The 16,084-nt window shown below is 41.2% G+C and overlaps 1 protein-coding gene across 2 annotated transcripts in view; it reads left to right on the top strand.

Annotated features, from left to right (window-relative positions):
* Positions 1–8,772, top strand: part of MARCHF8 (membrane associated ring-CH-type finger 8) — an 86,382-nt gene extending 77,610 nt beyond the window's left edge. For both annotated transcript variants that reach the window (XM_058841589.1, XM_058841588.1), the window contains 3 exons: positions 908–1,088; positions 4,770–4,917; positions 7,416–8,772. In XM_058841589.1, the coding sequence (XP_058697572.1) occupies positions 908–1,088; positions 4,770–4,917; positions 7,416–7,720 (634 nt within the window). In that variant the 3' untranslated portion in view covers positions 7,721–8,772. The remainder of the gene's footprint in view (positions 1–907; positions 1,089–4,769; positions 4,918–7,415) is intronic.
* Positions 8,773–16,084: the final 7,312 nt, after the last annotated feature.

Here is a 16,084-nt window from a genome sequence, read left to right as displayed (position 1 = left end):
TACTTCACATATGCTTAGTAACCTGTGTTCATTCCCTGAGCTCCTCACCATCCCCCTTTCAATTCATGACCTCTTCCACATGGCTAGAAGGACTTCACAATGCTTGATGCTACCCAAGGGTTGTGTATAAACTGATTCTAGAAATCAAATGTCAACAGCTGGTAGTAACATTTTATCAGATGTCTTTGCTGTTTGCATAGTTAGGCTCTAAGGAAAATAAGAATTTTGCAGAGCTGATGCTTACTTAGCAACTCTTGCTGAGTTGGAGAAGCAAAACCATTTAGAGTAAGTGTTTTACTTACTCTACACTACATTGCTGTGTAGTAAAACTACATTGCTGTAGTTTTGCATTGTGAATCTGTCTCTTAGCAGTTTGCATTGGAATGAATCACTTGTGTAAAATCCAGGCCGTCTAAATCAGTTGTTCATGATCCTGGGGTGGACTGTTTCACCCCTGGTATTGGAATTTTGTTTTATCTTCTATTTCAGACCATAGTACATAAGTAGCTGTACCTCTCTGTGCATATTTTGTCATGGGAAAGTGCTGTCTGATTTGTTTAAATGCTATTTGCAGTTAAGTGCTATTGGTCTGGGTGAAACATTTTCATTTCTTGCTCCATTTTTTCTTTCAGGTACTGCATTTCTGTCAGGCTCTATGTGTGTGCCTCATCTGTGAGAAAGCGGCTGTCTAGCTAGCTGTTTCTGTGCTTAATTATTTTGTGCCTGTGTATGTGCTTGTACAGCAATTGAGCTGTTTAGTTTTAGCTCCTTTGTGGAACACATTCCTTTGATTTATATGTCTCGGGATCCTCAGTGAACATTCATGTGTGATCACAGATGTTACATGGCTCTTCCACATCCTTTCTGCTTCCTCTTCTCCTAACTAGCAGCTTTGCTTCTGATTCAGGATATGTCACTGTGAAGGAGATGATGAGAGCCCTTTGATTACGCCTTGTCACTGCACGGGAAGTCTTCATTTTGTGCACCAGGCCTGTCTGCAGCAATGGATCAAGAGCTCGGACACGCGATGCTGTGAACTGTGCAAGTATGAGTTCATCATGGAGACAAAACTCAAGCCTTTGAGAAAGGTAGGCACAGGACCTGCTTCCCCAAGGTCATGCTTTGTTAAACAGAGATCCACTCTGGAACAGGCTGTGTCCACGAGCCTGCAGCACCCACCGTGTATTTATTAATGTTTTTGTGGTTCCTTAGTAAGTCTGGTCAGTCTTGTACAGGTACAAAAAGATTTGAATTAAACTCACCCTGGCAAATTCAATATCACTGGAATCCAGCTCTGATAACTGTTCTAGCCCAGCAGCTTTCTGTGTGTAAATGTATATATGTGTGTGTGTGTAAATATATATATGTGTGTCCATGCAACGATCTGATTTTCTCTTTAGATCTAAGAGCACAAAAATCAATGTTTTTTTTAAATGTGGAGCTTTGTATTACTGTTACCTGCTTTAGTTTGTGGCTCACATATTAAGATCCACATGGCTTTTAAATTCTCTTCAAAATATGAGGGTTTCAAATTAAATTTACTTTAAATCACATTTCTTGAATTTAACTTAGTTAAAATTTGTATGTTTTCTTTTTAAAGGCTCAAACTTATTTAGTGAAAATAATACTTTGTAAGTAGAAAGTTACATGTGTTTTCATTTTTACCTTTTCTTAGGGTGTGGATGACTAGGTTTTAGTACTTCAGGTTGCTAGACCCTGTCTTTTTGTTTTATAGATAAGTATCTTTCATAAATCTGGTGACTTAAAGTATAGCTACTAAGACATTTTGTGCTTCTATCCTCATTTTGTTCTCACACATACTCTGAGCTTTCAATGTCAGTTGTCCTTAAATCAGGATTTTGAGATGGAAGTCACTGGTATTCTTAGCACAGACAAATCTTTCCATATCTACCAAAGCAGAAGAGGTTAATAACAATAACCTCAGTCTGGAACTAGAATAGATGAGAAACATTAAATTCAGTTATGATGAGCCTAAATCATATAGAGTGAGAAGTCTGGACTGCAGCTATCCAAAAAACACTACAAGTATTTGTCCAAATCCTAAAAGTGACTTCTAACAGAAAATAGAGCAAATTTAAAACACTTAATTTTTCAGAGAGATGTATTGTCTGCAAAGTGTATAGCTTAGCATGTCCAGTGGGTAAGATGTCCTTTGTTCATGGCTGTGGTGGATCATTGTCTTCTAAAAACTGCAGATTTTGGCTTGGTAGCCCCTTGGCACACAGTGTAGTTGTTTCTGAGCTGCAGTATTGGTCCTCATGAGCTCTGTTGTGTGCACAGACAATACTGTGCACAGCCCAACCACAGGACAGGAAAGAAATTACTCTAGAGAATCCAAAGAAAGAGGAGTTGCTATAGTTGTCAGTTGACTCCTGGTTTTTTTTCTGTGCTCACTCTGCCTGAAGTGGGTGGGGGAACATTATCTGAATATTTGTGCCCTATGGAAAAAAAATGTTGTGCACCTTCAGAAATGAGTCACTCAACATCATTAGTTATACCTGAATAGGTCATCTGTGGGAAGCAGACAAGCTGCCAGAAGGTAGGGATAGAGCCATAAATAGAAGGAGTTTACATCTCAGATACATCTAAAAAAGTCCTTTTAGAGGTTTAGCTGCAGCAAAGAGATAAGATGCCTCTGCATCTTCAACTCAGCCTTTATGGTAGCCTTTCAGTCAGGAGAAAACAGTCTGGAACTGGTGAGTATGATCAGGATGGGATAAATAATAGGGCTTTTTCTCCTTGTCTGTAGAGTAGAAATGGAATTAAACTTCCTTGGCATCTTACAGTTATATTGTAGCATTGGGTTGTTCAAACTTTAAGGGTAGAGGGTGAGAACAAAATGTGTCATGGCTCAAATGCAGATGAGGGCAGACAAGACAGATGCCTAATTTTAAAATTTCAATGAAAGAAAGAGACATTAAATCTAAATTTTATGCTGGGTTTTTTTTTTCAGTTTGTTTTAACAACACTTGAATAGTCCAGAATTGCTGTTTTAAGTGGGAAATGCCACATGCTGTGTCATCGGAATAATACAGCAGGGACCTACAGATTTGAGTTTCCTCTCTGGGCTAGTGTGCAATTTGCAGAATATTTTCTCTTTTGCTTTACAGTCATCTCTCTTGAAGCAGTGAGGTGGTGCAAGCTGGTGTTGTGACTGTGGAGCCAGCAGTTCACAGGAAGTATTATCCAGCAGAGGAGCCCACACAGTGGAACAGAAAAAAGAGCTATAAATTAGTCAAAACACAAGTCCTCCTGGCTCTGTAAAAGCATTTGCAAATAGATCTAACATGGTTGTTTTTTGGCAAAATAATTTGATTAATTTGTACTTTCTATCAAAAGGCAACACCTTTGTATAGAAGCAAAAGCAATTTTCTTTTTAAAATACAACCTACAAAGGGAATATTTTGTCCAATCTTTTTCTAAAAAGATTAAAAAAATACAGCTTTCTAGTACAATGAATCTAGCTCGTCATTCCTGGAAATACTCAGTTCTTGTGCCATGATGAGGTTTGGATACCCACATAACTGGAAATGTGGCTTGGGCTGGATACAGAGATGTGTGTGAACCAGCACAGGGATGATCACAAAGTCTCTGTCTCATGTTTCAACCATTCTCATTTTTGTGGCAGTGGAAAGCAATAATTCAACATAATGGATGATTTCAATCTTACCATTCAAGTCATCCTCACCCCCTTCCACTTTATGCCTCCTTTTTGAAGTCCTCTTTTTCTACAAATTATTCTATGAAACATCAGATGCACCTTTTTATGCATGAAATGTTTATATGTCCCAGCATGTATTTTGTGAAAGTGTGAGAAAAGCCCATCATAACTCTTTTCCAAGCAGATATGCTGAGGGATGTGTGTCCCACATGCAACGACTTTCATCATATACATAGGCAAAATTACAGAAAAGAAATTTAAAACACAGCTTGTGGGTGTCCAGATATGTCTGGCATATTAGAGGCATCTATAATAATTGTCTTATTTCCTTGTATCTTTCTGAAAGTACACTGGCGTGATTTTATGGGTTTTTTTTTTAGCTATATAAGCATTATTGATAGATGCAAATCTGGAGATTTAATTTGTTGCCATCCTCTCACTTAGAAAAGCTGTCACCCCCACTCTAATCTATATTCTTAGGACATATGTATTTAAGTGCTCTTCAAACACTGAAAGTAAAGTGAGTATCACTGCTGTAAGTGGTATTAAATATATGTGAAGGTTGAATGAAACCCCCAAAGGCAGGAGGTGAGAGCTGAACAGCCATGAGACTGAGAGCTCACCATGAGGTGTCTTTACACACCCTGGGCAGTTGAACCATGTGCCACTTGCACTGTTCTGTGGAATGCCTCCCTGAGCAAGGTACCCGCTGCCACTCATGATGCTCAGCTGCAGCTGTGGGTGCTGCTGGGGAGGGCAGGAAGGAGCAGCAGTGCTTGGGCCCCTCTGCTGGCACTGCCCCTGTGTGGGGTAGCAGGGTGCAATGACATTGTGCTGAGGTGCCCGTGGGAGCTGAGCACTGAATCCCCTCTGGCACCAGGATGGCTCCAGTCACAGCAGGGTGAGCTGCCAGCCATCACACACGTGCTGTGACCAAAGCACTGGTGCCATCTGACTTTTAAAATCCTTGTTAGGAGGAAACTGGTCTCCTGCCTGGTTTTTGTTCTTATCTATGTTCTCTTTTCATACTCTCTAGTAACTACAATAAACTCCTAATCTCTTGCTCTGGTTCCTGGTTTCTTGCCAGTGGGAGAAGCTGCAGATGACAGCCAGCGAGAGGAGGAAGATCATGTGCTCTGTAACATTCCATATCATTGCCATCACCTGCGTTGTGTGGTCTCTCTATGTCCTGATCGACAGGACTGCTGAAGAGATTAAACAGGGACAAACTACCGGTATGTTACTTGCTTATCTTCCCACTTACTCTCTTGGAATAATTATTTATCCTGATTGCAGAGAGGATGTGGAACGTAAGTGTTAAATTCAAACTAGTCAGCTTCACCCTGGTGTTGGGTTGGTTTAAAAGCACAGTTCTAAAATTATTTAGTTAAATCAGTAAATTAACCAATGGATTAATCTGTGGGTACTTTTTAAAATCTGTTTCAGGTCAATTTAGTTTGCTCTTGTGAAATGCATGGGTATGAGAGCTAATCCAGTGTAGCCAAACACAAAGTTGCACTGCCTCAGCAAATTTAGGTCTAAATTTGCAGATAAGGATGTAAGCATTTATTTGCGGCTATGACTACCTTTAAACTGGGCAAAACTGGAACAGTTTTAAAAAAGAGAAGTAAGAGGAACCTAAATTCAAATCTTTGAGGTAAATCAACAGGGTTTTCTTTCTGCCCAGTTGTCTGTGCAGTGGGTTAGTCATCAGTGAGAGCCATGTTAGGCTGGAAAAACTTTTGAGTGATTGCACTTGAAGCAGAAGAAATTCAAGTTGTATTATCAGTACTCCAATTTGCACAACTGAGATAAGAGGCATTGTAATCTTATAAAGGGCTGCCAGCACAGTGCACAGGTACCTTAACTTACTGAATAGAAGGTTTTCTTTTGTATGTCAGCAGGAAACGTACCAAGCTGAAATGTATTTACTCAGGTATGCTGGGCTGCAGATTTGCAGCTGTCAAAAAACTTCCTCAGGCATCTGAGCCTAAAGACGGGGATAGAATAGATGGAAGCTGTTAGAAGGCAAGCTATCCTTGCTTACAGAGCACTGCATGCCAACTAGACATGCAGGTGGAAAATGTTTTGCTGGTGATTGAACAGTCCTTTGGGGAGGTATTTGAGCATTAATAAACTAGTAAATCCACAGAGCTGTTACAGTCTCTTCAGAGCAGAATCACTTCAAACTGAAAAGTCATCCTCTCATTTAGGCTATAGCTGGATTGTTCACAACTTCTGTCAGAAAGCTGCTTTCAGTGAAATCTCTTAGTTTCTGTTCCATCCAACCCCATTTCTTCCATGAACAGTGAACATGATTGGCCTTTCAAAAGTATAAGGTTTCCATATGATAATGAAAGGATATGTTTTCAAAGATTTATCCTCTCCAGGTTATTTTAACCAGTAAATATATTGGATGAACATAACTAGGAGGAATGATGTGAATATTCGGTACATATTTTAGTACTTTCTCTGCTCCTTTCATTTGGATTCTAAATCCAGGGACTGCTGTAATGAGCTGGGAGATGCAGGAAGTGTGTGTGGATATATATTCATGTCCACATGGGCAAGCATGTGCTGTCACTGCCTACATCAGACAGCTCACCTTTGAATCAGAGGGTCATATATGAATCACAGGTGGGATTTCATCAGTAGTAAGACTGCAATGCCCTTTGTATTTTGGGACTAATACCTCCTGCACTACTAATTCCTCCTGCACTACCATGCATTTCTAAAACAACACCAGCCTGTATCTTGGTTAAAACTTGGAAGAGCTGGAAAGATAGGATTTTGTTCTCTGAAAAACCTGGTAATGGGTGATTCAGCATAGTTTCATATCCATCTTGTGATGGCACTTATTTTAAAGATGCTGGATGAATACAGGACGTATGTAAGCAGAATATATATAACATGAATAGTTTTTAATTTAAAAGTGGTTGACAGAAATGTAACAAGATCCACTGTCTAAATGTTCAAGCTAGACAGATTTAGGCAAAGTGATGGTGGTATTTTTTAAGGACAAAGGGTAAGCTTGGAGTGCTTCAACATCTCCAGCACTCGCAGTTTTGTATCAGAGGAGATGCTTTAGTTCAGATACAAGTTACTGGGTGTAATGCAGATAAAATTTTCCTCATCTGCATAACAGACATGTCAAGCTGTATGGTAACAATCATTCCTTTATGTGTCCATGTACTGTGTGATCACAGAGTGGAACAGACTTACTGGGTCACCGTGTTGAGTCCCTGCTATGAAGAGGAAACCATGCCATAGGATCCCTTTCATAATTTGATCCAATCTTTGATTAAAAGCAGGCGTAAAAGGACCTAAGCATATTACTGGTGGTTGCCTTGACTCTGTGATTGTACTGCATCAAGGCTCAGATACAGAAAATCAGTTGTTTTGTTTTTTTCTTCTGGTGGGGAAGAACGTGATATGTGAAGCAGAAGTCTGTGTGTTTGACTGAAGAGGAAAAATTGCAAAATAAGAATAGTTTGCATGACCCAAACTCTGTGAAAGTTTCCTTACAGTACATTTTTGAAAGATCCAGTTTAATCCAGCTAAAGAAGGTCTGGCTGTAGTAAATTAAGCTACTTACATAAAGTTTGGAAACCGAATAAGACCTCTATACAAAAATACCCTCCTGAAGAGATGGTAGGATAATTTCCAGAGCCTGCTGTTTGACTGGTAGTCTCTGAGATGAATTTAATTCTTCTTTTTATTTGCTTTCTTCCAGGTATTCTGGAGTGGCCATTTTGGACTAAGCTGGTAGTTGTGGCTATTGGTTTCACTGGAGGACTTCTGTTCATGTATGTACAATGCAAGGTGTACGTACAGCTGTGGAAGAGACTTAAAGCTTATAACCGAGTAATATATGTACAAAACTGTCCAGAAACTAGCAAAAAGAATATTTTTGAAAAACCTGCACTAATGGAGCCAAACTTTGAAAGTAAAGAAATGTTTGGGGTTCACCATTCAGACACAAACTCTTCACATTACACAGAGCCAGAAGACTGTGCTGCAGAAATCCTTCATGTCTGATTGCTAGGTGGAAGGGGTGTTTCTGTATGTCCTTGAAGATTTGAATATCATTGTTTACTGCAAACTGCTCTACCTTTTTAAAATCAGCAAACAGCTGAAGGCTGGCGGATGAATTTTTTACATTTGTCTTTTTGTTGGAATTTTTTTTAAATCCCTTAGGCATATCTGTCCATGTCAACATGGTTGCATACCTCTCAACATTTTGTGTCTCATACTGGCTGATCAAAGAGCCACAGGATATTGGGTAGAATGAGCCTTGGGTTTGGTATCAAGGAAGCCGCTAGCGAGATGTCATCAACTTCATGGAGTCTGTTACGTTCGAACATAACTCTTAAGTGATTCTGGAGGATGTGTAGTGTGGGGTTGGTCGGTTGGTCTGTTCTTTATGTGTGATGAAGGAGGTTGTCCCAGACAGTGAGAGAAATGAGACAGAGAGAGTCTAATCTACCACTAACACTGCCACTAACATTGTGTCTTAGGCAGCAGGTGTAAAATTTTGCTTTACATATTGCGATAAGACTTACAAAGCATATAGCACTTTTAAAAATCTTTATTTTGTGATATGTATGTCAAATGAGAATGAAACTTGAAAGAATGTGTCATTTTTGAAACATTTCTTCATTCTTTACCCCATCTATTCTTCTAGAACATAAACCTCTTGCCTTATGAAAAAAAAATTAAAAATTTCAGCCTGTGATTTCCAACACACGCCCACATTATCTTACTAAACATAACACTAAAAAACCCTGCCTCTTTGGGTTTCCTTTGAGGAGCAATTATCTTTAAAGGATATTGCACTTGTGACGTGTATGGGAAGTAGTGGATGTGTACAATATTTGTTTTCAGTTGTTTCAGTGCTCTGTTTTGGGGATTGGTTTTGATTTTTTTTTCCCAACAGGTCAGATCATCAACATACTTGCACATACATATCTGATGTAACTTTCATTCCAAACCACTGGCAAAGGGTTTGTTGCTATACTGATAAAAATGTGAGCTGTTACAGAAAAAAAGGAAACTTAGTCAATACAGCAGAAACTGGTTTTCTTTCTTTAGTGCTGTGTCATGTGTGAATTACCCATGAATTTGATGTTGTCACAAGAGATGCTGACATCCAAGTCTAGGAAGTAAATATCACATTAAGTGGATAAATTTAAAATACCTGCCTGATGTGATGCACTGTGTGGTCAGAGAGTAGTATACATCTGTGCTTTTGAATTTGGGACTGGCTTTTTAATCAGTCAGCTTTCATGCAAAGAGAGGGACAGCTTTAAAATCTGTTTGCAAGGCTTTAGACAGAGTTACCCAAAGCCTGGAGTGTCTGCAGTTGATTTGTTTGTCCAGTCTGTTTCACTGCACCACTGTCCAGCTTTAAGCCCTCATTTAACCAAAGTCTCAGTGTGACTGGAGCAGGAACGAAGCCCCACAAAAAGTCAGCACATGAGGCCTCTGCATTTGAAAGCTGACTTTCCCTACCTGAGCCCTGTCTAAGTCTCTGTAAAGTCAATGATGATAATATGGCTGGTTTTAGTAGGAGTTGCCTGGACTTCTCAGGTAAAATTTTCTGTTTACTTGTTGAGATAGTGAACTAAATTCTGAGCTCTATTTCAAGTTTCACTAAGTATTTTTGAAGTACAACTTTGGGTACATTCTTTTCATAGCAAAAGCAGCTGCTTTAAGACTTCTTAAAGTATAACAGTAAGAGATCAGGGATTTTTTTCCTTAAAATTTAATATTAATTTATTTCTAAATCAATATTTTAATAGAAGGCAGGGAAGGGACTCTGGTAAGAGAACACTTATCCCAGTGGTTTCTAGAAGCTGTTAGAGGAAAAGCACATGTGCCTCTGTCACTTCATGCTTGAAGCTTACTGTCTGTGATCTTCATGAACAACATGGTACTTTGTTCTTGAGATGTGTTAAAACATCCAGACCTCTGGGCAGTCCTGGTAAAGCTGCACTGGCATGGATTTGTGTACTGTACTAGCTGTCAGGATGTCCCATGCTTAAGTGATACAGGCAGACAAACCCTGCATACCCTGCTAGTATCGGGGCAGTCTTTGTGACCATACACTGCAGAGTCTGTTGCCTGTGCCTGCCATAATTTAAAGTGCAATTACTCAAGACCTTTCCTGAACTCTGCTGTGGGTGATCCTCTTCTATTACGAGAACCCAGATAATACACTGTCTCATTTTGTTTTCTGTTTGTTCTGTGAAAGATTCACTAGATAAACTCAGGTGGGTTAAATATCAGGTCTTGCACACCTTCATAATGTTCTTCTGAAATATCCAAGTGCACAAGGCCTGCCCGTCCGCAAGATGCTCGCATTAACAGCTGCAAGATGCACAGAATCAGCTGCAGAGTGATGCTGTGTGTGTTCTCATCCCATCTGTGGCCGGTGGGTGAAGTGAAGATGGACAAGTCCTGGTATGAAACCTGGCTGTTCTCCAGCTCACACCTGAGAGGCTCCGGTGTGTGAGCAATGTTCTGCCATCGCCGATACAGCATACTGTACCTTGCTGGTTCTGCTTCAGTCACTGTTGTACGTGATTCTAGGTGAAACATTGCAAAATCTCATTTGGTGTTTTGGAAGCTGCATGTGGAATGTGCCAGGTAGTGTTCAGTGTATTCAGGATACTGAAGGTTTTTGCTGTGCCCCTGAGTATCTTAACTTGTAAAGCAAAATCACCCCCAGCAAAATTGCTTGGGGAAAAATATTTGTGAATGAAAATGTTTTAGCAAGTGTTGCTGCTAACAATTCCCTCTCCCAGCAGATCTTTTCTGAATGAAAATTAAGGCCTATTATTTAAACTCTTTATACTGCTTAGGAATGCTTATACCAGGAAGGGCTGCAGAAGAGATCCATATGTCAGGGGGTTTCATTTATGCTGGTCACACTTCTCATGCTGATTCTTGCTTGGTGTTAATGGTGGGCTTCTGGAGATGCAGTTCTCTGCTTCTGCATGGTGCCATCAAATGTTTGAGAAGGCTGAATGGTGCTTTTTTCTTCTTTCTCCTCAAGAAGATACTGTTGACTTTTTTCAGCTTCCAGCTGTGAGGCAGTGATGCCAGCTCAGGTGAGCTCTGTCTTTTCTGTTCAGATGTCAGTAAGGGGAACAACCACCCCCTGTTAGATCAGGCTTTCCAGTACTTCCTTCTGGCAGCTTTTGAAATTACTGAAATGGAAGCCTGGTCCTTGTACCTTGGCCAAAGTTAGCTTGGGTTACCCTGGGACTTTCCTGAGACCAGAATTTAAGTAGGACGGAGCATAGGCTTAATGCCATCTACCACAATCCCTTCCCTAGGTTGCCAGAGCTTTGCTGATATGTCCAATGTGCCAGATAACTGACTCCATTCTGATGGCACTCCTGTCCAAAAAGACACTATCTGGGCCAAGGAAGTTCCCCTGCTGTGTCACATTTGATGAATCTGTCAGGTCATGAACGTGCGTTATGTTAGAAATACAGGTGTGTGCTGCAGAGGGTTGATCTTGTGTAAGAGCTGATGAGATGTTAAATTCCAGTGAATTTTCAGGAGTTTTTTCAACTGTAAGCCTGTATTTTGGGAGTAAGAGTGGTGTTTAAAATGTGTTCTGAAGAGATTGCCAGACCCTGGGACAGCTCCCTCTGGTTAAATATCTTTGAGATTGGCTTTGCTTCAGCAAGGAGGCATTCAGTGAAAACTGAATGAGCCTGTGTGGGGTTAGAGAAGTACTGGGCCTCTGTGCTGTACCTGGGAATTCCTGGGAAGCAGCTGTAACTCTGTTCAGGCCACCCCCCTGTACTGATCAGAGCACAAGTTGGCGCTGTAAGGAAGGGGGCTGCTTGGCCTGCCACTTGTGGGACACCTTTGAAGTGACGCATGGATGTGGCCATGCACAGGAGCTGGTTGCTTCAGCCCTGTGTGTGGCACAGAATGTAAATATTGCAAAGTGGGAACCAGGTCCAAATTTCTCCTAAAGCTGATGTGTGTTAAGATACAGATTTCTGGTGTGGTCTGCTCTGGAGACTGGCCAGCAATGAAAAGGGGGAGGTCAGTGACTCTGGGTTGGGTCCCTCTCAGATATGGGTGAAACAGGGCAAATACAAAAGCAAGGATATTGCTGGCTGGATTTCTTTAGTGTTGTATTAGATACGCAAAGAAAATTTCTAAGTGGGACCTTTTATTTTGTGATTATCTTTTAGTTTTGAGATATTGCGGTGTCTGTATATTCCAATGAAGTACTGAAAGCACTTGTCTTTGTATAGAAGATAACTGTTTAAAAATTGCAGCTAATCTTGTATTTAGGTAAAACATTTGTAGATAGGTAATTGTATAATGTTGAAGAACTTTACACTGGCATGTGTTGTATAGTTTATACAAGACACTTCATACTTCTGCAGAATTTTTTAGTTATTAAATTTCTAGTAACTTAATGTATAGTTTTGTATCCTTTCATGTATGTTCGTTTTCTCAGTATTACCACTTGCAGAGTTATTTTTAGTTTCTTAAACTGTAATTGGTTATTTGTGTGTGATACACAGGGTTATTGACTGCAGCAATAAAGTGTTTCTATAAAAAACCCAGAAAAACCCAAACCCATTATAGTATCCATTTTGTTTGAAAAAGCATGGAAAGAAAAATTGAGCTCTCCCATAGTTAAGATGATGATCAAAACATAGACCTTGATGGCTCTTCAGTGTAGCAGACCAATGCAGAGTAGCATCCCATGATAATTCAATGATAAAATGATCCATAATGATAAAGGCATTGTAACCATCAGAATAATTGGGCAGCTCTTTCCATGCAGGTGCTTTGGATTCAAATACAGGAATCATGGGAAGAATTTTCTGGCTTCTGCCATGCAGGAGGTGGGGAGAGAAGATTTCCCATGGGCCTTAAAATCTGACCTTATGGAATCAACACTGCATGGGGCATCAAATGCTTCGTGTCTGAAGTCAGCATTTTCACATGCATCTGTCTAGAGGTGCAGAGCAGAAGATGCTCATTGCTATGATTTTCCTCTAGGAATAATATTAATTTTGTGTACAGAAGAGGAAATCTTTAGCAGTTTCACTAGAATACATTTCTAGCACCAATAGGTCAAGGAGACTGCACTGCTGTGAGAGAGCTTGTTAAAAAGGCATACACACCAGAGAGCAAGGACCTGGAGAGTTGTGTCTGTAACAGACACAAGGGGGCTCAAAGAAAAACTTTGCCTTTCTAAGTAGTAATCAATTTTTCATTTTCTTTTATGTAAGGAAGGGAAGGAAATCTTTAAATCGACAACCCTGAAGAGGTGTCTTCCATGTAAAACAAAAAAGTCTCTGTCCTATATTCCCTTAGTACAGAAAGTCTGGCTGTAGTAAATTAAGCTACTTACATAAAGTTTGGAAATCCAACAAGACCTCTATACAAAAATACCCTCCTGGAGAGATGGTAGGATAATTTCCAGGGCCTGCTGTTTGACTGGCAGTCTCTGAGATGAAAAGCTGATAAATGGTTTAAGGAACAGAGCCCGCAAAGCCATCTGGCTGCCAGTTAAAAAGTGTTCCTTGTCTTGGGCTCAGGCATCTCGAGTTAATTATAAATTAACTTACTTCCCCTTGTAAACCTTATTTTCATCTGAAAGAGTATTACTGTCACTGTGTGAAGTGTGTCCGTCTCTGAGGCAGAGAACAGCATTGGCTCAGCAGCATATGGCACAGCTGTGACTCCAGAACAGGATTTTTCATCTGGTCCCCAGGAACTGGAGCTGTCTGGTGAGTAGTTACTGGCATCTGGCTGCCAGGACCAGCATGAGCAGGGCAGAATGAGGCAGCTGGGAAGCAGAAGGGAAGCGTTTTCAAGATCCATGGGTGCCCTGTGGCGGCTACAAAGATGTCAGAAGATGCAACTCCAGCTGCTGATTCTTATAACCAAGACTTCTTCAAAAGCCAGGCTCATGCCTGTACTGCTGCACAGCCCCCTGCACTGCTGCAGGAACTAGACATCTCCCATCCCACTTCCCACAGCCACCCTGTGGAGCAGTTTCCTGTCAGCCACCCCTCCATTTCAGATTTCCCTGTCCCCAGTGTGTTACCCATCTCATGCTGCGCTTGTCCTTTTCCTTTCAGTCTGCTTGTGCAACCCGAATTTCCTTCCTCTTGCCCCCTCCCTCACTTGCCTCTGGGCCAGGCTGGCTGTGAGGGTTGTGCTAGGATGTACCAAATTGCAGACAATGTGTGGTTGATAGGAATGACCATAGAAGTACCCAAAAGCAACACTAAATAAGAAATAAATAAATAATAAATAAACGCAAATAAAGGTCAGTGTCCCCTTGTGATCCCAGTTTTTTCCTGTAAATCCTCAGGCTCCAGTGTCTGATGCGTAGGACACTCTCTGACATTTTGGCATTGTATTGTGTACCACAATACAGCAGAAGAGGATGATTTTTCACTGCCTTGGGATGGATATATAACATAAGAAAATCAGGCAAGAATATCTCGATATAGAACAAGAACTGAACAGAAGAAAACTCAGTTCATCTTGGCTAGATGGAGAAAGGAGGCAGAGGGGGGAAAAAAAAAAAAATCAAAAGAGCCCTGGACAAAGGAAATGAGGAAATGGGGAGTAAATTCAGTGCATTATACAGGGCAGAATAATTGGAAATGTAATATTGCTTAGGCAGGGTTGAGTGATGGCAAACTTTAGGAATACTCTTTAAAGTGCATTCTAGGAAGAATGGTGTCAGAGGAACTGAAATCTGAAAATAGAGAGTAGACTTTGAGAGTATTGGGGAGATAAATGAAGTTGTCTCAAAGGCTTTAACATCAGAGGAGGGTTTGAAATAACTGAATAAAACACGAGAAGGCTGTACAGAACAGAGGGGGGAAGATCACCACTCAGGGTGTGCTCATTAAATCCTGAAGCTTCAAGGAATCAGGCTTGCAATTCCTAACATTTTTAGACTTTGCTAAAACAAACCTCCCAGTCGATTTTGCTGGCACCGCCTTCTGTGCTGGGTTGTTTTGATACTGCCTCAGAGGCCACCTGCAAACGAGGGAGGCCAAGCAGGCTTAGGAGAATGTATCACTGTTAGAGCTGTAGGGTCTGGTGCTGGGACAGCAGGTTCCTTTGTCGTGGGAAACAGTTCTCCTTGTGGCTGGGAGAGGACAGGAAATGTCTTGGGCTGGTGACTTGATCCCAGCTGCAGAGCACAGCTGTCTTGGAGTGTGTCATTGATATCTGCTTTACTCCTGAGCACCCAGAATAACTCACCAAGTACTGTTGTCCCTTTCCTACAGATAAACTCTTTAGAGCTTGGCTTGCCACTTATTTTGCTCTCATGTTTACTTTCATGCTTTGAAAGTGCTGTATTAAAAGAGAACTGATTCTAATAATGGGATTATCTAAACCAGTATTTCCTCATGCCAGCAAGTTGATGGTTTATCCCAAAACTGCTTTCAGGATTATGTTAAATTCATGGTCATATTTAAGCAGTTGATGTACACCAGAGAAATCAGATATAAATTAAATCAAACCATTCCATCTAGCAGCCTTCTTGGAGCCCTGGACCAAATCAAGCTGTGGTAGAAGTTAGAGGTATTGTTTCAAGGATTAATTTTGACCTGCCTGATGTTGCACAAGCCTCTATCAGGACTCTACCTTTGCTGCTTGGGCTTAGGAATTTTCAGCAGTTTTCAGTCACCCACTGCTGTTCTAATTTAATGCAGTTGTCAAATGTATGCAGCACAAAATGGTACCTAAAGAGCAGCCACTAATGCATCTGTATTCCTCGTGTTTGCCTTGTCTGTGGCTTACGTGTCCCATGCCTTTGCTCTGCCCTCCTCTTCAGCACTGTCACCCGCACAGCCTCAAGCTGTGGTTTGGGGAGGGAAGCCTGAAGGCACATTGCTTTCTCTCTGCCTTCCTCCTCTCCTTACGTGCCAGAGCTGCATGGCTACATCTGCAGAGGAACAAGAGGATCTGCACATTTAGGGGGAAGTGTTGAGGTCAGGCAGTTCCAGGTCCCATGGTGCTCAGGGCTGAGGGAGGTGTCCTAACATCATGTTATCCGGGATAAAGGATCCAAGCAGCACCAGCTCATAAAGAGGGTAGGAGGTTCATGGGGATAGAGAGACTCTCGGCCTCTTGCAGCCTGGATAGTCCCTTGCAGAAAAGATACAAAGACACTCTTATTAAGTGTAGATGTAGCAGCCGTGCTGGGGGTTGTGCGAGATTCAACTGCTGTCAGAATTGCCACTGCCTGGATGGCAGAGCAAGAACACCGTGCTGAGCTTTGCAACTCCAGAGTTCATTACTGGTCACTGAGGTGGGACAGAGGCAGCTCTATGAACATGGAGGGTTTTTTCTGCCCGTTCTGGTGGAGTAATATGCAATTAGTAC

Source organism: Poecile atricapillus, chromosome 6 (genome assembly GCF_030490865.1).
Source record: "Poecile atricapillus isolate bPoeAtr1 chromosome 6, bPoeAtr1.hap1, whole genome shotgun sequence".
Classification (NCBI taxonomy): Eukaryota; Metazoa; Chordata; class Aves; order Passeriformes; family Paridae; genus Poecile; species Poecile atricapillus.
Note: the sequence above shows the minus strand (reverse complement) of the source record. Positions and strands in the feature narration are given on the sequence as shown.